The 26,802-nt window shown below is 36.8% G+C and overlaps 1 protein-coding gene across 6 annotated transcripts in view; it reads left to right on the top strand.

Annotated features, from left to right (window-relative positions):
• Positions 1-24,905, top strand: part of LOC123866882 — a 74,197-nt gene extending 49,292 nt beyond the window's left edge. For 3 of the 6 annotated variants that reach the window (XM_045908636.1, XM_045908638.1, XM_045908639.1), the window contains one exon: positions 23,802-24,905. In XM_045908636.1, the coding sequence (XP_045764592.1) occupies positions 23,861-24,319 (459 nt within the window). In that variant the 5' untranslated portion in view covers positions 23,802-23,860 and the 3' untranslated portion in view covers positions 24,320-24,905. Of the gene's footprint in view, positions 1-1,491; positions 1,495-6,953; positions 6,959-23,801 lie in introns of all 6 variants that reach the window. The other 3 variants (XM_045908635.1, XM_045908637.1, XM_045908634.1) reach the window with 3 other exon arrangements.
• Positions 24,906-26,802: the final 1,897 nt, after the last annotated feature.

Below are 26,802 nucleotides of genomic sequence, written 5' to 3'. Positions count from 1 at the left end.
CCGGTATGCAAAGTATCTCTCTACAAAATACATAGATAATGATCGCGACTTCTTCAATGTCGATTTAGGTTTTTAAACTGTCGTAGTTCCACTCTTTGATTTTCCAGGACAAAAAGTAGATCGTGTCTTTCCCGGAGCTGTTAGTTATCTCTGTGTCAAACATCAAAACCTGTCAAAGGAGTAGACCGTAAAATGCTAGCAAATAGACAGTAGATAGGCAGTGGTGTGCAGCTCATAGAGACGTAAAAGCACTGCTTACCGTAGTTATAATAAATCAATGCTTATTTTTCATTATGACCTGCCAGAAAATAAGTTCATACCTAAATGCATACCCTGGTGCACGCCGCTGTAGATAGGTATATAACTCATTGCTATCTCTGACATCTACATTGACATTTCTGAGCTGTGACATGCACTATGCAGTAGGTAACTCTACAAACTCTACCATAACATTCTATGGGTGTAAAAACCATGTACTTATTTAGTACCTACCTACCTAACTCCAACTGTGCAAATAGCTAGGTATTTGTAACACGTCGCAAGTCCCAACCTATAAGGAGTGTTATGAGCTTCATGTATTGCATATCAATGTGCATACTGCACCAAATATAATGAGTATTTTAATACGAATTTCATACGAATTGCGCAGTGACCTTTGTTATGAACTTGTTATTATTATGATTGCGTAACAGACATGCAAATTGCTAAATCCAGTACATCGTGGAATTGATTGACCCAAATAGATAAAACGATTAAGTAGAGTGTTTAACGCTTTTTTACTGTATTTATAGTCCAATTTGAGCTAAATACGTACTAAAACCGTTCTGGCCTTCATTAAATACTTAAAATGAAAATAAAACGGAATGCAAACAGTGCTATTCTGTAAACAAACACGCAGCCTTACCTACAACGCTGATGCAGCAACGAAATAATACAATACTCACGTCACTTACACGACTCGTGTCAAATACATAATAATATGGCTCTATGATGCACAATTTTTTTTAGTAAAAGAACTGCTTTATCATAATATTAGATCTACATTATAGCAATGTACGGTATTTATTAGAATTCTTATCTATTTACTTGTAGGAATGCACATTCTGTTTTTAAAACGAAATAATCATATGTTTTCTTGAAATCTATAAAATATACCAATCATAATTATATGCGTATTTTACCAATAAACATACGGTCTATGCTTACCTCACTTTACTAGGTATCGCTAGGAGTTACAATATCTATGCTAGGAGTAGAATAGAGTCTAGAGCACTGTCACTACTACCGTTTCAATCTATACTACTAGTAGGTAGCTCGTATACAAGAAATACCATTGAATCATGAAGTTTCTGGCTCTAGTCTCTACATCTGCTAACTGCTAGTAGAAACAAAAGCTTATAAATGAAATATAGGTATTTACTGAATCTAGGTACTTACCTATTATTTAAAGTTTTCGCTTCCTCTGAAATTTGCAAACTACCGATAAAGTAGGTTGTGAAAGTGGAACGGGAACAACCACAAATGAGAATACTCGGGTGTCTTCCATGATTTCCTTTTTCTGGAACAATGTCCTAGTTCGCAGTGCCTTCGGGATTTTTTGGTGTGCAAAAAACTAGCAAAATCTCGCGGTATCGAGGTTGACAAAATTGATTTTTTTAACGAAAGAATTCCTTGCTTGGTACTCTGCCCTCGTCAACCAATTTTGATCAAAGTTTACATTGTAAGTAATTATTCTCAAAATATTAACTAAAATGATAGGTCTAAAATATATATTGCTTTCTTAGCGCTAATATAGCGTTAGCTATCATGTAGTAGTCATATAATCAGAGATTGTGCACAGAATTAGCTACTTACCATATTTTTTCCATTAGAGTAAGTAAATTTTGTGCTAAAGAACTGCGATGCAAATTTTCTTTTACCTTCACTGAAGAGGGCATTAGGTTTTAATAGATAACTCATGTATTGAATCCATTGTGAGTTCTCTATAAAGAAATCCAGAATTCGAACCTGCAGTGCTTAGGAAAAATATCACGCATTATTTTTTCATTATTTTTATTCAATGTTCATCCGTGTGACGTGTGTGAAGGATGCTAATTTGGAAGGATAATATGATAGTTAATATAAACCAATACTTACCCTTGATCGGTTTTTATGCGGCATTGCACCGGCACGCTTAATCCATCGCTTTTATTAAACGATCGTTGGTTAAATCGATTAGCGATACATCTTTACCGATAACTATGTAATTGCGGCCTCCCATGTCCCAACAGAGAAATTTTATATAAGTCCCAGACGAATATAGGTAAGTACACTGTAAAAAGTTACGAGCCAATTTTCCGTAGGTTTTTATTGGATGCAATATGGCAAGCCTTCTTGGACATAAACTTTTAATGGCAAGGCGTAACCCACTACCCGTGCTTTGTACGAGTTGTAAAACGAAGAAAACAAAGTTTGCTGATTACTCTGTCCATGTACTTATCTACCTACGAGTGGTTACATTTGCTCGCTCGTTCCCATTAGTTAGTCCAACCGATAAACTATATTGTAAAACTTTTTTCCAGTACCTAGTTCAACTGCATCTAAATTCTTTTGATAATAATTGAACTATTGTCACGATAGGTATTTCTAATTTAATTTAGTTGCTATTTTTTTTTCTGTAACTATCCTCTCCACTTCTGTAACTATCCTCTACAAAAAAATTCTAAACCTGCTTAAATAGACTGCAGTAATAAAGTTAGGTATTAATTGTATCAGACGCCATTATTCAAGCCGCTATGTTCTCTAAGGATAACTGAAATCACCTCTTATACTTATTATTTTACTTTATTTTGGCCTTTTGCGGTATATCATATCAATCCAGGCCCACTTTTGAGCTTAGTTCTCCTCTCAGAATTAGAAAGATTTTGGCCGTATTCTAGCATACTGGCCCACACACCTTGAAGAACACTGAGGCATGCAGGTTCCCTCACGATATTTTATCGTGTGATATTTAGTCGCTCAAAAAGTTCAAACGTACCTCTAATGCGAATCCCAGACCCCCAAATAGGAGGCGTATAAGACTTTGGTCTCCTATCACCAATTTGTGTTATGGGTACATTAGTATGCGCATTATAAAAGAAAATGATGACTTTTACTTCACAGACTACCGAGATAAGCCAAGTTTTGGTCAAATCACGATGTCGCCTTTCTATCCGTCACGAGAAGCATTAGGCTACCGTGATGTTATGATAAAGCCAAGGCATTGTGATAATATCACACGCCAGCCTTGGCTGTTTGCGCAATAGCCACGAACAGTGGTTAAGTAATAAAGTAACCATTATCCAACGGCTCGTGGGAATCGACGCTCATTGGCAAAGGTTTCTAGTATCGACAGGAAAAACTAAGGTTCATACTGGTGGATTCGTTCAGTTATTACCTATACGCATATACCTCTTTTTTTATAAAAACATAGCAAGCAAACCAGCCAGTGGTTCACCTGATGTTAAGTGATTACCGCCGCCCCCCAACATTTGCAGCACCAGAGGTACCGCCGATGCGTTGCCGGCCTTTCAGGAATTTGTTGGTCGGCCCTTTGAATAACCCCATGTTTTAATCTATTGGGAACACCGAAGATGGAAGTTGATTCCATAGTTTGCATGTGCGTGGAAAAAAGGATCTGGCACAATGGACGGTCGATGTACACCAGGCACCCAGGTGGTGAGGGTGAGGGTGGCGTGTGGTGAGGTTGTAGAAAAGAGTCGCTATTTATTTAAATTTCTTTGCGGAGTGAGTTTCCTCATTATTAAAGTAATCTGTGGTCCTACTCTGCTCTCCCTCCGGTCGTGTCGTATTTCGGACTCATTTTACTATCACAGTTATAGAAGAATTGTGAGTGCAGAGAGGTATACACTTGAAGAGTAGAGAGTTTTAAGTCAACTAAGGAAAATTAAAGTATAGGTCTACCTTAAATTATCTACTTAACAGAGCTCTCTCCGTCACTTACTCCATACAATCGTAGTTCCCATTGCATTTGAATATTAAGCAACCAAAGTCCATGAAATTTTGCAGACATAGTCTAGAAACTAATATCTGTGTCTGTGGTGTTTTAGGTTTTTCTAAAAATATGTAGTTTTAAAATTACAGGGGCTCAAAGATTTGTATTTTTCTTTAAAAAAAGGCCCAACTTTGTGCTCGTTTTTCTAGACAACGAAGCAATTTAATGAAATTTGGAAAAACCACAGACCTAGAAAATTTAATGAATATTATGTAGTAAAAAAATTATCGTTATATATTTTATATTGTTATAATTATGTGGGAACTACGAAAACCAGAAATTACACCCAGAAATCTTGAAAATTTCGTGCTGTCTCGATTTGTGCAAGCGGGGTGGTGAAGTGCGGGGGACGACACGTGAAACTGACAGAAACTGACAGTCTAAACACACGGGCCACATTTAGACTGCACCCAACTCCAAACTTGTCGATAGGTCTAACTAAATACACTGGTACATTTCAACTTGCGTTAGACGTATGCGTTACCTACTCAGACGTTGCCTGTAGATAAAAATATGTCTCATGTTTGCTGGCAATAGCGCATGCATCAAACCCTGCAAGTTGCAACTCTCTTGCAACCTATTCCTCACGCAATACGCACAGCTTTAATATTATAATTTTTGACAATGTATACTATATGTAATGCCATATCACAGGTCACTCTCTGATTTATTGCTAACAATTTACTTCCAAATGCAAAGAAATCTAAGTGTGTTGAATTCACACTGCCCAATACCAGGACCTTAAATGACATAAATTCATTGATAAATAATCATATGTTGAAAATAAAGGAGAACCCCGTGTTTCTCGGTATAATGTTAGATGCAAAGCTTCTATGGAACACCCACATATCAACACTTGATGGTAAACTCAGCTCTGCTGCTTACACTGTTAGAAAAATTCGACAGGTACTGACGTGGAAACTGCAAAAATTGTATATTTTGCTTATTTTCACTGTATTATGTCTTACGGACTCTTGCTATGAGATAAAGCGGTAGATATTGAGAAAAAAATGTATTACAGAAAAGGACAGGACGTGCAATTTATAATTTAAAACCGCGCGCTGCCATACAATAAAAATATAAGGAAATAAGTACCTTATCTATTATCTTATAGTAGCTTCTAAATATATTTACAACTAGCTAATGCCCGCAGCTTCGCTCGCGTGGATTTAGGTTTTTAAAAATCCCGATCCTTTCATTTCCCAGAACAAAAGTTGCCTCTCCGTAATAGCCCGTCCCCGGGATGCAACTTGTTTCTGTATCACGTAAGAATATTTAAACGGATGATCCTTTTCAAATCCCGAGGGATCACCAGGAATGCAATTTCTTACAGCATCAGGGTTGAGGTCAACGACAAAGTGTTTACTTGGTATAGATACCTTCAATATCAATTAATAATCGACACTTTTTAAATCCCATTAGCTTTAGTAGTCAGGTCCCCTGCAATATCAGGGTTGAGGAGTTGGAATCCAAATTTTTTATTGAACAATGTCGCAAACTTTCTTTATCGATTAAAAAACTACCCAAAATTACGCAGTTAGGTTACCTGCCAAATTTCATGGTTTTGAGTCAACGGGAAGTACCCTAGAGGTTTTCTTGACACACACGACAGACAGAGAGATAGACAACAAAGTGATCCTATAAGAGTTCCGTTTTTCATTTTGAGGTACGAAACCCTAGAAAACGTAGGATCGGCATTCCGAACCAGTGGTAAATTTTTCTGACCACCCAAAAACACTTTGAAGTTTACCTAAAAGTTTACAGGAATAAAAATTTATCATTGTATTCCATTCCATTTCATTCTATTCCATTCTGTTCAAAGATAAATAGATAATAAAAATATTTGTCACCGAAACAATAATTTACGATACATCAACCAATATCAATTTAACTGATGACAATCTGACTATTACCAAAGTGAACGACTACTATAATATCTATTATATACGACTAACATAATATGTATTATAAATTGTGTGCCGTTTGCATTCTCACTAGGTTCTCATTAAGTTTGTTTTATTTGGTTAAACTTTCTGGCATTTATATTGTTATGACGTTTAGTTGGCAAATAGTCTCTTTATTGACTGAAACTCTAAAATTCAGCCAATCACAACAAAGAAAATATTGTAATAATGATTGATGCAGCTTTCTGTAATTGAAAACAAAATATTTGACATTAACTTGAATGTGACAGTGTTTTCCGAATAGGGTTGCCAGAGGCCCCGTATTTTACTAGTTACCCCGTATTTCAGGATACAGAAACCTGTAATTATGAAAATAAAATACGGGGCAAATAAAACTAAATATTTTTAGGGTTCCGTAACTCAAAAGCAAAAAAGAACTCTTATAGGATCACTTCGTTGTCTGTCAGTCTGTCAGTCTTTCCGTCTGTCCGTCTGTCCATTTGTCCTTCTATCCGTCTGTCATGTGTTCATGAACAAATATTAGTATTTTCAATTTTCAAAGTAAGATAACTACATATATCAAGTGGGTTATCATATGAAAGGGCTTTACCTGTTCATTCTAAAACAGATTTTTATTTATTTTTATGCATATTTTTTTAATGCATAACAGTTTTTGATTTCTCGAGTAAAATGTCGGAAAAAATACCCGAATACGGAACCCTCGGTGCGTGGGTCTGACTCGCACTTGGCCGGTTTTTTACAAATTCAGCAGGAGCTGGCTGGCGAAATCCAACACTGACGTTATGTCCAGTAGAAAGAATATTTTCCTTTTGCGGCAATGCGTAGCCGAAACCCACTCGATATTGATCATGGTCGTAGCCAAGGCGGCGGGGCTTGGTTTGAGGATGTAAGCCTTTTTTTATACAAGTTAGCCCGTGACTTTAATCTTTTCTAGTGGTAAGTGATGATGCAGTCTAATTTCTTGGCCGTTAGGGCCATACTAACCATATAACTAGCCATGACCGAAGCCTCCCACCAGACCAGAAATTTCGAAATGGCGACTGCGCCTGGGAAGCCGTCAAAAACCTAAGCCTAAAATAATACTTACACTATTTCTTGCATTTGCTTACCAATTTTTTTTTGGAAATATATCAAACATTTCGCGCTCACTTCACTCGCGCTTTGAATTTCTATTACTTGGTGTAAACCCCGCAATTTCGTTTTCATGAATTTAGATTTTTAAAAATTCCGTGGGGGATTTTCCGGGCTAAAAAGCCGCCTAAAAAAAATGTCTGGGATGCAAGTTACCTCTGAATAGTAAGTACCAAAATTTTGGTAAAGAAGATGGGCCGTGAAAGGGTAACAAATAGATAGGCAAATAGATATACTGTCGTATTCGTAATATTAGTATGGATAGGAAGCTTTAAAAATAAAATCTTGCTATGGCTACACTCGTTTCCCTTTCACTTTAATTTTTTCTGTATTGAACCAAAAACACTTACGCTCACTGCGCTCGCGCTTTTTTATTGTTGTATTTTATCTCACTGTCAAATTGAAAGGCGAAATTCCACTAACCAGGTAATTAGCCCATAAAGTTGAGCGAATGTTTTTTTCCTCATGACAGGATTCAGTTCCGGCCCTAATAAAACCTCTCCCGCAATCGATTCCTGGCTACGGCCATAGTATTGATACTGTGAAGGTGGAATTACAAATTAAATGTAATTTTAAGTTGAAATGAGAAGATTGTATGCATGAAATGTATAACATTTTGCTTTACAACACTAAGAGTTTTTAAAAGCTATTTAAATAAATAAATCTTTTATTTAAAACAGTTCACCAATCAAGATACGGCAACATACAGAGAAAAAATACAAAACTTATAAATAAACTGAAATATCTAAATAGGCTTTCCATGCATTTCAGAGAGAACCACCGCCTATATATATATTTTTCAAATACTTCAAAATTTCAAATTTCTTCAAATCTAAACCCCGTATTTTTGATGGTGGTAGCCTGTAAATCAAAAAGAGCCAGGTGGCAACCCTACTTCGACCTAGACAGAATGAAAAATTGTTTTCATTACTCGGTATGCCTACTGCCATAGTGTGACAGAAAGTGTGACGGTAGTTGTGACCTCTGATTGGCCGACTCTCTTTCACTATTTGCTAAAATTGATGATTGCAACAACAATTTTTTCTTTTTTGTAATCGAAAACAGAACACGGACGTCAAACAGGTTGACTAATTGCAATCATTTCTGACCGGCTAACATTGTTCCGCTAGTGGCTCAAACTCACTGTCGCAGCAAGAACATGGTAAATTCAGCCAATCACAGCAATTTGAAATTTGGTTATCACAAATGTACCGATCTAGGAACCGAGAATGCACGAACCAGGGCAGATAGAGATGAGAACAATAATATCATACGTAGGAAATCGACGGGGGATCGTTGGCAAGGATAGCCTTAATACTAGCCGATGTCCGCGACTTCACCTGCGTGGATTTATGTTTTTCGAAATCCCGTGGGAACTCTTTCATTTTCCTGGATGAAAAGTAGCCTATGTGCTAGTCCAGGATATTATCTATCTCCATTCCAAATTTCAGTCAAATACGTCTAGTAGTTTTTGCGTGAAGTAGTAATAAACATACACACGCACATACACACAAACTTTAGCCTTTATAATATTAGTTTGGTAGTGTGAAAGTGTGAAGTGTGATAGTGTGAAGTGTGATTGCAATCCCAGAAGGATTGATAGGAGCTAATATCTCACCGATTTCAATAAGCAACGAGAAATAGCCTGATACGTTGCCATTAGCTGATTGCGTGCCGACAGAGATGGAATGCTCATCAAATAGAGAGTGCTTATCCAGCATTTGTGCCACTAAAGTGCCTACGTAATATCGTGAGTGTTATGGCTTCTGTAATAAGGACAAATGTCCCGCGATTAATCCTTAGAAATACGGTTTATTGTAGCGTTTGAGGCGGCAACTAAATGCGGACATTTAATTTAATTATTACCTTTGCGTTCACAGTAAATAGACATCATCAGTAGGTCAAAGACTAAAAGATGTACTTGGATCGTTTAGATGACCTAGTTTCAGAGTCGAACATCATAGTCATTTAGACGGTCAGGGTATTAAGTTGACTCCAGCAGCTTGAAAGAATCTTATTTTGGCGGCGCTGAACGCGCTGCTGAAGGAGTCCTCTCGCTGTGACATATTTGCTGACAAATGGGCTGACCTCATAAGTCAGATCCTGCACTTTTGCAAGAATTTGTAGTTTACATATTAGATTATTGACGTAACAAATTTGTTTTAATGTGTAATTTAATTTGTGTAATTGGACTGAAATGTTCGTTCTAATTAAAAAATTAAATAAAAAAATAAATAAAATAAATTATAGGTATCTCAATTTCTGGCGATTTTTAGTTTCGACCGCTGTCCGCTATCGTTATGATCAGAACTCAAAATTGCCAAAAACTGAATTACATAGTTTTAATGTGGTTTTACTTACAGGTAATGGATTATGTATAAAATATATGACATGCAAGATGACATGATGAATATATCAAATAAATATCAAGAAAATTTGAAGAAAAAATCATATTAAAAAATTAGAAAACTGGTCGCTTTTAGTAAAGCACAGACAAGTAAAACACTCAGGATTAAAAGCTTGATTAAAGATGGTTTCAGCTTTCTAAAGAGCAATTCAGCTATTGCCGGCTTTTAGAAAAACCATCCAGTGCCGGCCCTTCTCAATAGAAGTCAAGTATTTTCACCGATCCACCGATGAACCGATGTACCTACTGATAAACGATGGTAAAGCCTTGACTTGTCATAAGTGCCATAAGTTGTCCCACGTGTGAAATAATTATATTTCAAAACTAGCTTATTGCCACGGCTTCGTCCACGTTGACTATACTTTCAAATCCTTATTTCACCCTCTTAGGGGTTGAATTTTCAAAAATCCTTTCTTAGCGGATGTCTACGGCATAATAGCTATCTGCATGCCTCAGCCCGATCCGTCCAGTAGCTTGAGCTGTGCATTGATAGATCAGTCAGTCAGCTTTTTCTTTTATACATGTATTTGGATAAAATACTTATTTGTAAAGTTCAGTCTCCCATCTGAATATCCAGATCGGAGACAATAGGGCAGATATTCATATTAAATATCGCAAAATAACTAACTGCACGTCGCACGGTGGGGCAGTTCCGGGAATTAGCTGGCCATAAATCGATTTCTCAAAAATGGCCATTGACAAACAAAACTTACTACCTTAGGTAATTAAGTAGACACCGAACATAATGCCACCTCTCCATTCCTCTAATTAGGGGTGTTCACCATTTTGTGTCAGTCTAAACCTGAGCGTCACTCTAAGTGTTCATATTGCGTTAACTGATTCAATTAAAACAACTTTTTAAAAAGTGATTTTTATATGTTAGTGAGTTATTTTTGAAAAAAATCTTAATGGATTCGATTATAACAGGTAAGCGCCCATATATTACATAAATAAAAAAGTTTGAATAACGATAAAATAGATATTTTATGGCACTTGCAAAATAATGCTTCTGTTGCGGTCGAAAAATCATCTTTTAGATACTCAAAAAGGTTTTACTTTAACTTCCCACCGAGTCCCATCGGTTTTATTCATTATAAATAAAAACTGACTATTATCCCTAATTGAATACATCGAGATTAGCTGCGGTCTCCCGCGGAATCCATATTTTGAAGGCTATGAAGTACATAGCGGAAAATCACCGTATTTCACAAATTTCTTTTTTTCGGTTTAAACCGGTTTTTATTTGCTTCCAGAATAGGAAGGCACTTTAGGGACTCGCACCGTAACACGTGGATTTCTTTTTACTAAAATGCAATAACAAGACTTGCCCGATTTTGATGCAAAATTGATTTATTTTGAGAGATATATTCTATCACAAGATGAATATTGTGATGAACAAAAGAAGGAAGTTAAACATAATTTCTCACGTCTAAAGTCACAATTTAAGAAAAAATGGATCGAGTCACATAAAAAGGCCCCTACTTTCATTCAAAAGAATGATGAATGGTTAAAAAGAACATACGAAATACCGAGACCTAAAAAGCCTTCTTCTGGTAGACCATCAAAGTCGTTTGAAGATTCAAGTGAGAGAAGTAAACGCAGAAAAACACTCAAAATGCGTAGCACTATAGAAACAGACCACAAAACTTTATATTGAGTTGTATCCCTGGCACCCTATGTCTCCAACAATGCATAAAATCTTAATACATTGTGCAACTGTAATGGATCATGCACTTCTGCCTATTGGATTACTAACCGAAGAAGCAGCAGAGGCACGAAACAAACATTTTCGCCAGTATCGGTATTTCGCAAGAAAATGCTCAAGGGAGCAATGCAATTATGACGGCCTTAATAGGTTGTTGCTAAGTTCGGATCCATTAATATCGAGCATAAAGCCAAAACCTAAAAGAAAAAATGTGCCTCATAGCAAAGAAGCGTTGGAAATGCTTATTTCCGCTGAACTCAACACAGCAGAATGTCTTCATGAGGAATCTGAACCGGACCAACTTGACAAGGATGAATTGAGCTCTAGCTCTGGTGAAGACACTTGGGATTGATCTGAATCACATTATGTTTATTTTTGTATTTTTTTATTTACCATTGCATCTTTATTTTCTTAGTTTTTGTTTTTATATTTTCTTAATTTATCATAATCACGATTTTAATTTACTATTATAGTTTTAGTGTTTTTAGTTTTTTTACTATGTTTTATATAGAAATAAAATCTGTTTTGGCACTTTATGGAATTAGGTATTTGTTTTTCGTGTCAAAAAACGTTTGTTTCTCCTTCGCGGTAAAACTACTGAACCGATTTGGCTGAAATTTCGAATGAATATAGATTATGCCCTGGGTTAGCACATAGGTTACTTTTTATCTCAGAAAATCCATGGTTTCCACATGATTTCAATCAGAATTTCGACAAACAGGATTTAAAACCAAAATATACGCAAACGCAGCCGCGGGCATCAGTTAGTTTTAAAAAATAAGTTCCCAAAATACTAAAAAATATAATTTAACCTATTTACAACACATATATGGGAGAAAATAATATTGGCCGCCTAATTCCTGGATCTGCCCCACTGTGCGTCGGGTAAAAGTTTGTTTACCTTATAGTTCTGCGCATTGGACAATCGAACGGAATACAAATAAGGGAACAATAAGAGACAGTGTGTATACGCAATATCCGGTAAGCGTGCGCGGCGCAAGCGCACGCGTCAGCGCCGCAACGCCCTCGGCACAATAGGGTGACAATTGACAAAACGGTCTCCTATTCGGGGGGTTCGGATTCGATCCTGGGCACATACTCCATACTTACTTATTTTACTTATTTTTACTTATATACTTATTTACTTATTAATATTTACTTATTTTACTTATTAATATTTTGCCTGTCTATCTATCTGTCTGTCTGCTACGTTTTCACGGCCCAACCGCTGAACCTATTTTAATGAAAGGTACAGAGCTAGCCTACATCCGGGGAAAGGACATAGGGTACTTTTTATCCCGAAAAATCGAAGAGTTCCCACGGGATTCATAAAGGCCCATCCGTTTAACCGATTTATATGGGTACAGTGGTAGCATTCATCCCGGAAATTTACGTAGGCTAATTTTTATCCCGGAAAATCAAAGAGTTCCCATGGGATTTAAAAAAACTTTTTTGACTTATACGCCCTGTTAGAATTTCACGGACGATATAAACTTCTATAGCCAGATTAAATAATTCGACCCGTGATATAAAAGGCTATATCTACATATATGACTTTAAGTCTTCTGTCTTGTAGTTCTTAGTTCTTAGTACCAATTGGTGTAGGGTAGGGTACCTGTTCTTAGTAACAATTATCCTATATTTTCATAATTAATCATGGCAACCCCTTCGCAATAGGTAAAAGAGTAATTTTTCTCGCCGTGTAGAATTGCGCACGCAGTAATCAGGGCGCGACGTGCGAGCTGGTGCTTCTACCCTGTATTTATGTAGTTACCAGCTTTATATTGTTAGATCACCATCATGATTAACCCATCGCATCGCCGGCCCACTACTAAGCACTGGTCTAAGCTCAGAATGAAAAGCCCTGAAGCCATAGTTTGCCACGCTGCCTGCCCCAGTGCGAATTGGCTGAATTCCGTTTTTGACCTTTAAGTACATAAGCAAAACCCTCAGGCATGCAAGTTTCCTCACGATGGTTTTCTTCACCGTTAAATGATATTCCGAAAAGTTAGAGTTGCGTGCCCGGGATCGAACCCCCTACCTCCGAATAGAAGACCGACTTCTTAACCATCAGGCTATCACCACTTATTGGTATGTACCAACTTGCACTTTATTGCAAAATATAATTCTATAATACACCAGTTCAAAGATCTGATATTGATCTATGAATATCAGAGATTGACAAAGTTTCTTGCTGGTTTTTATTGAAAGTAGGAATGACGCTTCCGAACCAGAACGAATATTATATTTGGTATACCTATAATGGCTAACGTTATATAATGATTTAGAAAGGATTTAGAAAAGTACCTAGAGCACTCATGTGCTAGAACTATCTATGTAGGTACATGACTTAGCACCGATCACGATTATTCATTATAGGTACCTAGGCACTTTGTTTTCGACCTTTCTATGACTATTTATGGAGGACAGACGAAGTCACGGTCATGTGCCAGTGCGACAGAAAATGTCAGCTAACCGTTCACTTTTACCGATAAAAACAAAAAATATGAGCTCATACAGTACCTACCTACCATCCGATCGATTTTCAACGCATACAGCGTGAAGCGAAGTAATAAGAACTGCTAGGTATATTCATTTAATACCTAAGTAGACACAATACCTTTGCTGTCACAAAAATTAAATACTTAGATCTAGAATATCTAGGAATATTATTAATTAGATAAGAATACAGCCTGTTCTCAAAGCTGTGATAGCTTAGTGGTTAGGGCGTCCGCCTCCTAACAGCTACCTGAAGGTCGGGGGTCCGTTCCCGGGCACGCACTTCTAACTTTTCGGAGTTAAGTGTGTGGTTTGTAAGAATAGAATAATATGTAGAATAGAAACATTTTTTATTCAAATAAACTTTTAGAAGTTGGTACTTTTGAATCGTCAAATGCGTCTTCCACTGGTTCGGAATGCCTTTCATACCGAAAAGAACCAGCAAGCAGTTAAATATCTTGCTTTAACGGTAAAGGAAAACATTCTGAGAAAACGTGACAGTTATCCCTAATGTTCTCAAAGACGATGAAGTCTGCCAGTCCGCACTTGGTCTAGTCTAGTCGGCGGACTATGGCCTAAAGCCCTAAACCGTTCTCATTCTGAGAGGAGTCAAAGGCCCCGTGCTCAGTAGTGAGTCAGATTGATCATAATGATGATGATTACCTATTACTAATTGTGTTTTCTTACATAATCAGTTGGTATTGGTTGATACTTCATTTCATAACATGTGTTATAATTGCCATAACGTAATGGTATTCAAAATGGCTTATTATTCTTAGATAATAGAACAATTAGGTATCAAAATAATTATTATCGGTTCAAAGTTTCTTTTATCTTTTGAAAGAATCGAATCGCGTCATCGCCAAGAAGGTTGTCTACCTGAACAGACTGTCTTTTGTGTGCACACACCTGGGCAAACACCTTTTACCTAAACGTTAAATAAATGATATTGTCTTGATACTCTTGGTGCTGTTTGGAAATTCCCCCAAGGTCGCTTTTGTTCTCATACTGCTTTGTACCTACACGACATTTCATATTGGATTGGTTGAGATGATTGATAATTGCCTAAGTAGGCACGAACAATTTTTTAAAGGTGATACGAGTCGCAGGGCGCCGCTGGATTCAGGCGGCGCAAGACCGTAGCGCGTGTGGAAGTCCGTAGGTACAAAAGGTCTATGTTTAGCAGTGGACGTTTATCTGTTGATAATAATAAAAAGAACGAGTAATTTTACCATATTTTTCTTAATGTTTTTTCTTCCGTTACTTTAGTTTTCTGTTGTTTCTGCTATTTTATTTCTCTTTTGTTTCTGTTATTTAATTTTTTATTGTTTCTGTTATTTTATTTTTTATTTTTTCTGTTTAGTATTTTATTTTTAAATTAAACATTTTTTAAAATATGGTAATAATGAGATAATAAATAAATAAGAGGAAAATAACGGGTACAGCCGACTAGCTTAACCAGAAGCGACTGTAGGAGAATTAGCTCAGCTTTGATAATGCCGGGAAAAATTGACCTTATTCACCTACCTACTGATGAAATTGCTTTATCAAGACTGAAGTGTAGCAAAACCACACACGCAATAATTACTGTTACTCCAATGCGTTTCCGATGGTCAAGTTAGATTTAGATTGTACATCTATGCTCACATAATGCAATGCGACCACACTCCACTTCATGACTTGCGAAAATAGACAGTACCTAGTTTACAATTTTACATAACGCTTTTGAATCAATGCAAGTTACATGCGCTTAGAAATGACGAGAGACGGGAAAATAAAAGGTGGAGTCACCTTTGACTGCATTACATATCGGAAAATAAAAGGTCATAACCCAAAAAGACACACTTCCGACGAGGTAGCGACTGGCTATCAACTATTTTCTCGCTCAAGAAACGTACAATTCATGTATTTTAAGATAATACTGTATTGCTATGGAAGAGCGGTGTCTTCTGACACAGAGCTAGTTCTCCTACCTCTTAAAAAAGGCTCCAACCTCCTACAGATGATTGTTAACAAAGTTACCGAAAATAAATAATTTTGAATTGAATTTTTGAATAATTTCGTTTTATTAGAAGAGATAAATACGTGTTGATCGCTGACTTTGCATACTGCCGGCGAGAACTCTCTCGCCACTAATTTGTCGCAGTGACAAAAGCTATCAAAGAAAAACTCGCTCAGCGACGCTCTCTTGGCGTTCAAAACACTCGCGCAGTTCTCGGCCTCCTATTCAGACGGTCGGGGTTTGTATTAGCGAGCGGTGTGAATCGGAATGGGTACACATCTCTAACTTTTCGGAGTTATGTGCGTTTTACGCAATTAAACCCCTATCACTTGCTTTAACGGTGAAGGAAAACATCGTGAAGAGACCTGCATGCCTGAGAGTTATTTAGTTATCTACATTTATATCAGTTCTTCTTATTATTTTGCTTTAATTATGGCTTTTAGTATTGTTACACCAGCACAATGCACTTCGCCAATGTAACTTAGAAAACCTGTGTCAGTCACTCTGGTTCTCCATCACATCTCCTCATTTCTGAACATCCTTGAATTCATAAACCTCCATTCCTACCAGGAATTCATTGTTTTCCAATCAATTAGGACAAGGCCGTAAAACGTAACCGCGGCAATTAGAGATCGCAATCAAACAAATGCGGCATGCCACCCGATGATCGTCAGCATCACATAATGGGTGCCCCAGTTACCCACATACCTACCACAATGCGTTGGTAATTAACAATACCCGCATGTTTACGCTATAACGTCGGCCCACACCATGGGGCTTACCATTAATTTGCGAGTTAAGTAATATAACAATTATTTTATGGAAACCTGCATACTTAAATGACCCCTATTTGCTTATTTGCGTATTCCATTAAATCGTTGATATTGGCTGAATTTGTGGTTCCTATTTTTGCTACGATTGTAAATTGCATAGTCGTAGGGTTGCTAAATTCTAGTCATTAACACTTATCGTTTATGATTAAATTATCGTCAGTTACATCATCCGTTTTTAGTTCAGAGTTGGCGTCCTAGAATTAGTAGAACTAAGTATTTCCTAGTAGTACCTAGTACTTAAATATTTTTAAAATAGTCCTGCAGCCAGCAAGGGCGCTGTTGCATTTACAAGTTCTGATGCTTCTCCAGCTCTACAAATGGAAAATGATTATAATTGTTAGGTGTTGATGGAATTGTTAGGTATGGAAACTCAAGTGTAGCTAAGTTAGAAGCAACCCTGCAAACGAGCCGCCATTTTTTGAAGCATGCTTGAAGGTGTCAAAAGGTGCCAATATCTATGTGAAACGTACGAATTTGGCATCTCTTTCTAAAGTACTCGTATGAGCTTTGCATATCTGGAGTTTTTAATATGTTTGAGTAGAAAATAAAAATATCTTTCATACCTAGCTATAGCTACCTATGTCTGTAACATATTATGTAACCAAATAGCTACAATACAACACAATACAATTTTATTTATGTATGTGCTTATGTATGTTATGTATTTTATTTATGTATTTATTTTAGGTAGGTATGTGCCGAGCTTCCATTCATGGTCTTTGACAACACGCTAGGAGAAAAAACAAAACAGAACTTCATAAAAAAAAATATTATCTCCGTGCAAATTTTTTCAGAGCACTACCGATAGGGTGAGGGAGATAGGTCCATTGTGAGGAGGTATCTGAAATCTGAATACGTTTGTACAAAGGTATTTGCTTTAAACAAACTTTTCATCGCAATAAAGGAGGGTCGTTAGGGCCGCCCTCGTTCATACATTGTATAACATTACTCCCGCGGGAAAATATTTTTTATAAAAAATGCTGACCTCTGTTTGTGTTGAAAATTTTCAGAAATGCTTCGAAAGATAATATTATATTTAGATATGCATGTTTCCTTTGCTACTAAGCACATCGACGCGTATCAAAAGAAGTACAAATTGAAACACAATTTTACAATGAAAGTGTCTCTTGGAGAAGGTTTTAACTTTTAAGTGTGGAAAGCCAGAGCGCACAGCTACTAAATTAAAAAATATCAATTTTGATACGTAGGAATTTTTATAGAAAATCGATTTCATACGCTCTATTTTATCTAGCTATCTATATTGAGATTGCGATAGCTTTCAAAAGCTTTTATTCAATAAACTTAAAAGGTCGCCCGTTTTTTCCATCTATTTTGCTTAAAAGTATCGGCCAATCACTTTCAATTTATTAATTTGATTGAATTTTACTTTGACCTGAATACGGCGGAAAATCAGTTTTCATTCAAAACTCCCACCTCACCAGTTGCCATTCCAACCAATCAGACGCATCTATTACGTTATGACTACGCATCGGATTGGTCTAAGTACATTGTTTAGTCACTATTTTTATTTTTATTTAATGAAGTAGGTAAGTATTTTTTTCCATTCCATCAGCCTGTATGTGTCCACTGCTGGACATCAGCCTTTCCAAGAGCGTAAGCTAAGGATATAAGTAAGTTGTTTCTGAAAAAATGTAGAGTCAATGTTTCGTTTAGCTACGTATGTCGCCGTATCTACTCATGTGGTCGCCGGCTCGCTTCGCTCTCCTTAATCATGAACACGGATACACATTATTTCGGTAAAATAAACACAAGCAGCATAGCTACTAGATTCTTTATACTCATCACTTCTATTTAATTAGACAGTTCTTATATAAAGCAGATTTGAATTTCATAGTGAATGAAGGACCTGTTTTATTTATTACTATTTTGTGGATATTAGATAAGGTTATATCAACCATAGCGTCACATAACATCGTGCTTCACAGCTATGTATCTACCGACAAAGAAAAGTACATAAACATTCGAAATCCACTAAACATGTTTGCTAACATTAGAACCGTATGACGTCATCCACAAGATGGCTGGCCGATCATGTGTACAGTCCGTTGACCCTCTGTCAATGTTAATGTCAGCTGTTAAAGCTGCTTAGGATTTATGATCAGGCTTTTATGTCAGTCTGTTTATTCGTTTACTTGATGTTAAATAACACGAGAGTTGTAAATATTACGACACAGAACGGTTTTTAGTGCACGTACACGGAGTCTTATATTATGTTCCATTGTTTTTATTATGAACTGGTTTAGTTTAAGCAAGCGTAGTTTGGACTACTTTCGAACAAGGCTTTACTTTTAAGGCTGTTACTTGATCAATACCTATCTAGGTAGTTCTATATTATTCATGGGTGGTGGGAGATCGTTCCAATAGTCTAGAAACTAGGATAGATACAATTCTCATCACTTCAAAATAAAAAAAACGCAATCTTCGGGTACATCGCAGTTTCAAGTTTCGTGCGTGTATTTTATAAGGCAGTGCGAGTAAAATTCAAAAAAATTCAAAATTCAAAATATTTTTATTCAATTAGACTTTAACAAGTTCTTTTGAATCGTCAAAAGCATCTACCACTGGTTCGTAATTCTAAATTATTATTTTTTCATTACGACAGGGATGGCAAAATATTTAGACCCAGGTCATTTTAGTTTACTTTAGAGATTGTGTACAACAATTAGTTTAATGTTGATTACCACATTATCATCAGCTGTAATTAACGTCTTATCCCAGTTAGCTATCAACAAAGTCGGTAAATTGCTGATTTTCTATTACTTAGTACTTACTTACAGAAAAATGCGTTGCTGAGAGAATGCTGTGTATGATGTAAAGCGAAAAATCACGTAGTTCTAGCAATTTTACATCTACCTACCGCCGAAGATAACCTATTTTAAAACTGATAGCAAAAGTGAAAACCAATTCGTACGCTTGTGTGAATGTGTGTGTGTGTGTGTGATTCCCTAAGAGCCAGTTCCCACTTGTCGTCTGTCGGACCCCGATTTTAATCGGATGTTCCAGTGGCAGAACATTTTATATGAAACTATTCACACTTATCTGAAACCGATTTGGTGTCAAATGTTCTGCCACTGGAACATCCGATTAAAATCCGAGTCCGACAGCCGACCAGTGGGAAGGGGCTGTAATGTTCTGTGCCTCGTGCAGATACGCATAGCGACAAAGACTTGACGCAGGGCTTGTGAACTTCGGTCCGTCGTTCACAGTGGGGTCCTCGGGTTGGTTGGTGTGCTGTGGTTCCAGCATGCCTCTAACGGTGTTTAGGGGCACGTATAGTATGCCAGCGGTGGGTCTGCTGCGGCGGACATCCGCTGACAGAGTAACGAGGCGTTGACGGTGACTGGTGCTCCGTCGTCCGGGATGGAACTTTGTGAGGTTAGTCGGTTGGAGTCCGACATAACCACTGTGCTCCCCCGATATCAAGTGGTATCCATGACGGATTTTCCTCACGATAAAAAGAAGGGCTTACGAACTTTATGATACCTTCAAGCGTGCTTCAAAAATGGCTGGTCGTTACCAGATATAAATAAATAACGTCGGATATCCAAATAGATATTTTTCTTGCTTTATCAGAGACAGGCAAATGCATTCTCTCGTTCAGTCGACTACTCGAGCGGCATTGTTCGCGGCGAGAGGAGGCTCGTGCAGTGAAGCGCTCTTTATTATATTCCCAACACAATGCTAGACGCAGTCTACGGACTAAAGCTAGATTACACTACGCGGCTGCGGTTATACGCCGCTTCCTTTCTATTTCAGTAGTTATTTCTATAGGTAAGTATATTGTAATTTTATGCAGATGCAGATGCAAGTTAGCCTTTCACTGCAATCTCACCTGGTGGGAAGTGATGATGTAGTCTAAAGAGGAAGCGGACTAACCTGGAATGGCAGTTTTTAATAAACCCTTTGGTTTTTACACGGCATCTTACCGGATCGCTAAATCGCTTATCGGTGGGTACGGCTTTGCCGGTAGGGTGGTAACCAGCCACGGCCGAAGCTTGACCAGAGCAAAAAATTCAATGGATATAGGCTTTTAAAAATCCTGTGGGAACTCATTGATTTTCTGGGATAAAAAGTAGCGTATATGTTAATCCATGGTACAATTTATCTCCAATCCAAATTTCAGCTAAATCCGTCCAGTAGTTTATGCGTGAAAGAATAACAAACATACACACATACACACAAACTTTTGCCGTTATAATATTAGTGTAATGGCACCGGACCGGAGTGGACCGGATTGCCGGACTGTATGTAGCCCTAGCCTTACAGACGTTATGTACAGTCGCTACTCGCTACAAGCTTTGTTTGATTGTCGGCCGTTGATGCAGTCACAAAGAAAATGCTTCGGATTGTTCTCCCGCATGTATCAGAGCGTGTAAGGAACTGACATATCGCGACTATTATCATTTATCATGTAATTGTATGGATTTATTAAGTTTTCTAGACAGTGAGTAGAAGTGTCTCTAGGTAGGATATTATCACACTAATATGTATTATAAAGGCGAAAGTTTGTGTGTACATGTTTGTTACTCTTTCACGCAAAAACTACTTGACGGATTTGGCTGAAATTTGGAATGGTGATAGATAATATTCTGGATTAGCACATAGGCTACTTTTTATCCCGGAAAATCAAAGAGTTCCCACGGGATTTAGAAAAACCTAAATCCACGCGGACGAAGTCGCGGGCATCGGCTAGTAAGGGTATAAAGTAGAGAGAGACTAGAGGGGGATCTTCCAACGCTGCGAGGTCGCCATTTTTTGAGACCCCAACGTGAAACGTCTATGAGTATTTGAACTATGTGCCCATTGCCACTACAGCTTCGCCACCTGCTAAATTAGTCAATCTACTTAGTTCAATGGTAGTAGTCGTTTTTGCAAATGGTAGGTCTTGTATAACTGTAATGTAGAGAGAGACTAGAGAAGGTACGCTGGACGCTGTACGTTTTCACTTGATATGCAATTTACGGAAATAGTACAGCCATGGTACAACAGATTTTTCCACAGGTGGTAGTCATTAAATACCATACGTGTTTAATTCATTCAAGCATACTATCAACCCTAGATCATTAAAACTTTAGAAAAATTGAAGGAAGCTACATGCCGCCATCTTTATTATTTGTTATGTGAAAACTGAGGGACTCTCTTATCACTTTAACGTTTCTAATTTAGTAAAGTTTTGTTTTTTCATCTCTCTTAAAAATAGGTACTTAGGTACCTAAGCACTGTTCATAATCTTTTACGATGATGTACGGAACTCGGCGTATGCGAGTCCGACTCTCGGTTTATTCGATATTAATTTGTTAATTCTTTAACCAATAAATATCTACTATAAAATTACCTAGGTATTCTGTTCTGATGATTACCGTCCTAGAAATACAAGATTCAATGCAAACAATTCGATTTTAAAACGCAACATTCGGTGACCTTAAGAGTAAGGACTTCTTAGAAGTGTTCTTAGAAGATGCATTCACGTCGTCAAGTCGTCACGCCATCCTCAGTGCAGGTCGTCACGCCATGCAGCTTCCATTTTATTTGCGATTGTTCTGTTCCATGGTAGTGCATCGTAAAATTGTTATAATAATAATTACTTATAACACTTGCCTTATATTCAAAATGATTACTTGTAAATACTTATAACGATAATAGAAAAATGAGCGTCGGCAAAGATAACAAATTTTTGGTTCCTGGCCTGATCACAAAGATTTAGTGCGAAGGTTTCCTCGCCTTCTGTCACATAATAACGCACTGTTGTGGTGTGTTGTGATACGATAGGAGGTGATTGGACCTACATAGAAGAAGATATGCACAAATCCATCAAAGCTATAAGATAAAATTGTGACGTTACATTTCATAATGAACCATGTCCATAAAGTATCATTGGTAGAGAAGTGTCTTTTTTAATTATTCAGTTAAAACTTACTTTATACTGGGGAAAAAGTGGGTATTAACATCTATTTATGTTATTGGATTATGTTATCCTTATAATGTTATAACGTAAACTCGATTAATTAGAACAAAATTCTCATTTTTTCAATGGACTTAGATATTGAATATCAAAAAGAGCCAAGTCTATTGGACTTAGTTTAGTCTGCTGAAATTAACATCGGGACTTAGTGCATTTTGTTTAATCGCAGATTAATGGGACGGATTCAGGCTAAATAACAAGCTTTGTACACTTTTGTAACTTTTTATAAAAAATTATAGTTTTAAAGTTTATAGTCAAAAAATGAATTAACCCTATTAAATTATAAATGTGAAACTTCAATTTGGCTGTTTGGAATAGATATAGCTTATTGCCCATTGCCCAGAACTAACACATAGATCATTTTTATTCCAGAAAATAGCGTTACTAGTTTACAACATAAATGTAACCATTGCTAAATGTCATAAATTAATGTTTAAGAATAAGTGCGCTAAAAATTAAAAAATTAGAACCAAAATGTGTGTATACAAGATATTACATTGTAATATTCAACTATGAATGCGGCCCTGGACGACCGGCACAAACCAACCTATGAACAGCTATTCACTATAACAAACACTTACAGTTTTTCCTTAAATTTCTCACGTTTCTGCTTAGATTTTGGAATCAGTCTTTTGCTAGACTTTTCTGGAGGCACTATTGGTATTCCTTCCATAGCTTTTATCAAAAAATTGATGTTAAAAACAAAATTTATGAGAGACACATAGATCACTAGACAACACTCCGGGAGCAACTGACGACCATCTTAGAATCATATCATGCTGTGATTGGTCAAAATGGATTTGGTTTGTTTTGATGTTACAAAGCACGTGGACTTGGTTCGTTTTGGAAAAATCTACTACTTTTAAGACTAATTTTGATTGAAAATCGCTGGACTTGAGTCACTTTGGTAAAACACGAAATGTATAAATTTAATAGATCTTTCAAAAAATAAAAAAACCTTATATGCCGGTAAAAGTGGACTTGGTTCGTTATGAAATGCAACGTCACAATTAATAAAAGATAAAACCATTCTTTATTCCTTCTATTTAATAGTATCGAGCACAGGAAATCTTAATGACGGTCCGCTCCGCTCTCACATAATAATCTTATGTGAGAGCGGAGCGGATTTACATTATGTAAATCAGCACTAAATATATTAGTTTATATTTTTTTAATGTACAATCTACGAACATAATTTAATATTACCGATTTATCGATTCACAACCTCTCTATCGCCACAAAATGTAAAAGATTTATTAACAGATGTTCCTTCTCAATTTCAGGTCGTCATGAAGAGCCTATGATCATTTGAAATTGGGCGTGAGCAGCGCCTGCGGACAAGATGACGTCAGAGCGAACCATCCCCCACCTGAGGGACATCTTCGGCCTCAACCAGCAGTATGACGCCAAGCCTTACGAAGACAGTGAAGACAAAACTAAGAAGTCAATCAGAAAGAAGAAGGATGACTACAGGACATACACCAACGGTGACGTGAAAACGTTAGAAAGACATTTAAGTATGAAGAAGACTATAAGGAAAAAGATCATGCGTGACTTACAGCAAGCATTTGTAGAAGACCCAAACGAGTTTAAGGTCGAGAATACAAGCCCGGAGAAGTTAAAAGCGGAGCTGAGCGCAGAAGCTGTCAAAATCGAGAAGAACGTTCGGAAAAACGATCCGACGTTTCTGGATATGCTTCGAGGAGAAACGCGGGGCGAGGAGACGAGGGAGGAGCAGCCGACGGCGGAGAAGACCAGCTTCTGGCGGCGTCTTACCATGAAGAACAAGAATAAGAGATAATCTGTTTATCAGACCGTTCATACGTTACTTTGTTTAGCTAATCTACAGGTTTACTCGAGTGTTAGGTTTTGCATCAAGAAAATTAATATCTCACTGGAGATACCTAAAAGAGAGGAAGCAGCGCCCCTGGACAGCCATTTAAGATCTGTATTTCTCCTACTTTCTTTATTTAAATTGTTCTTAAGCTCGGTTTATAGCTCGTTCACACATCTGCGTAAGCTTAGACGTAGCAAGTACGCTTTGTAATGTATGGAACTGTATGAAACATGGCACACCGCTTGCGTAAAGCGTGGCCGTATGCGTAACCCGGTGTGTTAGGGGTTTACGCGCGTCACTGCGCACGTGTCATATCTACGCAATTGGTGTGAATCGGCCTTTAGTGACAAGAGCTGAGAGGTAGCGTAATCTTGATGCGGACGTGGCGCTGTCACAGGTCTCAACATCAAGTATACATCAAGTATGGTGTCAATTATATATAGGATAGGTACTTTGTAACATTTTAGAAATGACGAATTTTAGAGAAGATCGCTTTGATACTATGCGGATGTGGATTGAACGTAAAGAACTGTGTTCCTAATAAGTTTACTTACCATAAAAAATAACAGATATCGCAAACTCCAGTGAAGTGTTTAGTTTACTCAAAACCATTCGAGGCTTTGCTTATATTACTTACTTACTCAATAACTCAGTCCAAACCTGGGAATTTTGCTGACTGAACGGTAGATTAACTTAAGTTATCTTTTTAGTTTCACCAATCATTTTCAGTAAATATCGTCTCGGCAGTTCATAAACAGACTACAGAATGAATAATCGCTTAAATTATTGATTGTTTGACCATTACAAATTGATTAGTTAATTGTCGAGTAGGAGTAAATAGTTGCATGTTCTATGTCAGAGAAAAATAGCTGCTTCTTTATGTATCCTCATGATCGTAGAAAAGTATAGCCGTTTTAAATAATTTCCTAAGACTTTTTTATATTTTTTTTTTTGTAAAAAAAATCTGTAGCAATGAAAATTCACATACTTATACCTAAAAAAAGTCTGTTTCAGGAATATGAAAAAGAAGATATTTTCTTGTCGCAATTTATCTAAATATAGCAGTAAATCATTCTATAGTTTTGGAAATGAACACTTTTCTATGATCATGAAGGTATATAATATGTATAACTGTCTATAAGATTTAAGACATTGCGGGAGAGCATAATCGAAGCGACGCGTATTTCTTAAAATATTAAGTAGGTACATGACCGGAAACTGAAATTTATTTACAGCAATACATATTTATTGTACCTTCAAATAGCAAAATATTAAAGTGCACATTAATTTGTTTTTGGTTATAAAAATTTGTTCTTCATAAATAAGTGCATAACGTGAAGGAGTTTAGTCTACTTTGTAACGTTTTAGACAAGACGCGCGGCTTCGCTTCGATTCCGGCAATCAGTATTGAGCCTCAGTGGATGTTTGTTATAAAAAAGTGTAATTTCATTACATACAAAATTAAGCAATCTATTGTACAATTCGAAGTTATAAGTAACTTGTAATGTGTTTTAATCGAAGTCAAGGTTAGGTGGAAATAAAAATTTACTGCCTTTGACTTTGCCTTCATAATACTGTCACGTATCCCTATCCTATTTATATGAAACGTGCTAAACACTGTGAATGTTTTTGAGAAAATATCAACAGATGCTTAAGTAAGTAAATTGAAAAATAAAATGATCGGTTAAGTTCAAGGCACATTGCGGGCGAGATTTGTCTCTCGATGCAACACGTTTTTTTTCTAAAATGTTACAACACAAACACAAGTAATAAATATTACGAGTATGTCACCGGATAATTGTAAGCATCGTTAGTTTATTTAAAAAAATGTCTAGCGGGGTTATAAACTGGCGAAAGTTCGTGAGAACGAACAACAAAATCTAAAATATCCTAGTGCATGTATCAATTACCTGGGTTATGTGCTTCTTAAATACAATGGACCCTCGGTAATCCGACAAACGCTTTGCAGGGCAGTGTCGAACTATCAAATTGTCGGATCATAGAGTAGGTAGGTACTGCCTAAGACCCCCTATTTCCGGATTTTTTACAAAAGAGTACCTTGTAATCCGACAAATTACAGGTCTAATGATAAGAAGTAAATTCAATAATAATATGTAATAGACATGTCGTATTTCAAGAGGATTAGATAGGCCTGAATATCGGGGGTCCACTGTATAACCAACTCTAAATATCAAATAATGAACTTGCGAATAACGAAATGCCAGGTGCACGCTGATTGGTTAAAATATGATTACTAATGAGTAAGATAAATACATTCAATATCAATCTTATTCACTCAATTAAAAAAAAAAAAAAAAAAAATGGAGTGAATAAGATTGATAATGAATGTATTTATCTTACTAGATCTATTACTATAAATAATTTATAAACTACATACCTAAAGATGCTTAACATTATCCGGTAACAAATGTATAGCTAAACTACCT

Source organism: Maniola jurtina, chromosome 7 (genome assembly GCF_905333055.1).
Source record: "Maniola jurtina chromosome 7, ilManJurt1.1, whole genome shotgun sequence".
NCBI lineage: Eukaryota > Metazoa > Arthropoda > Insecta > Lepidoptera > Nymphalidae > Maniola > Maniola jurtina.
The sequence above is the reverse complement of the archived record's forward strand: the minus strand, read 5'-3'. Positions and strand labels throughout refer to the sequence as shown.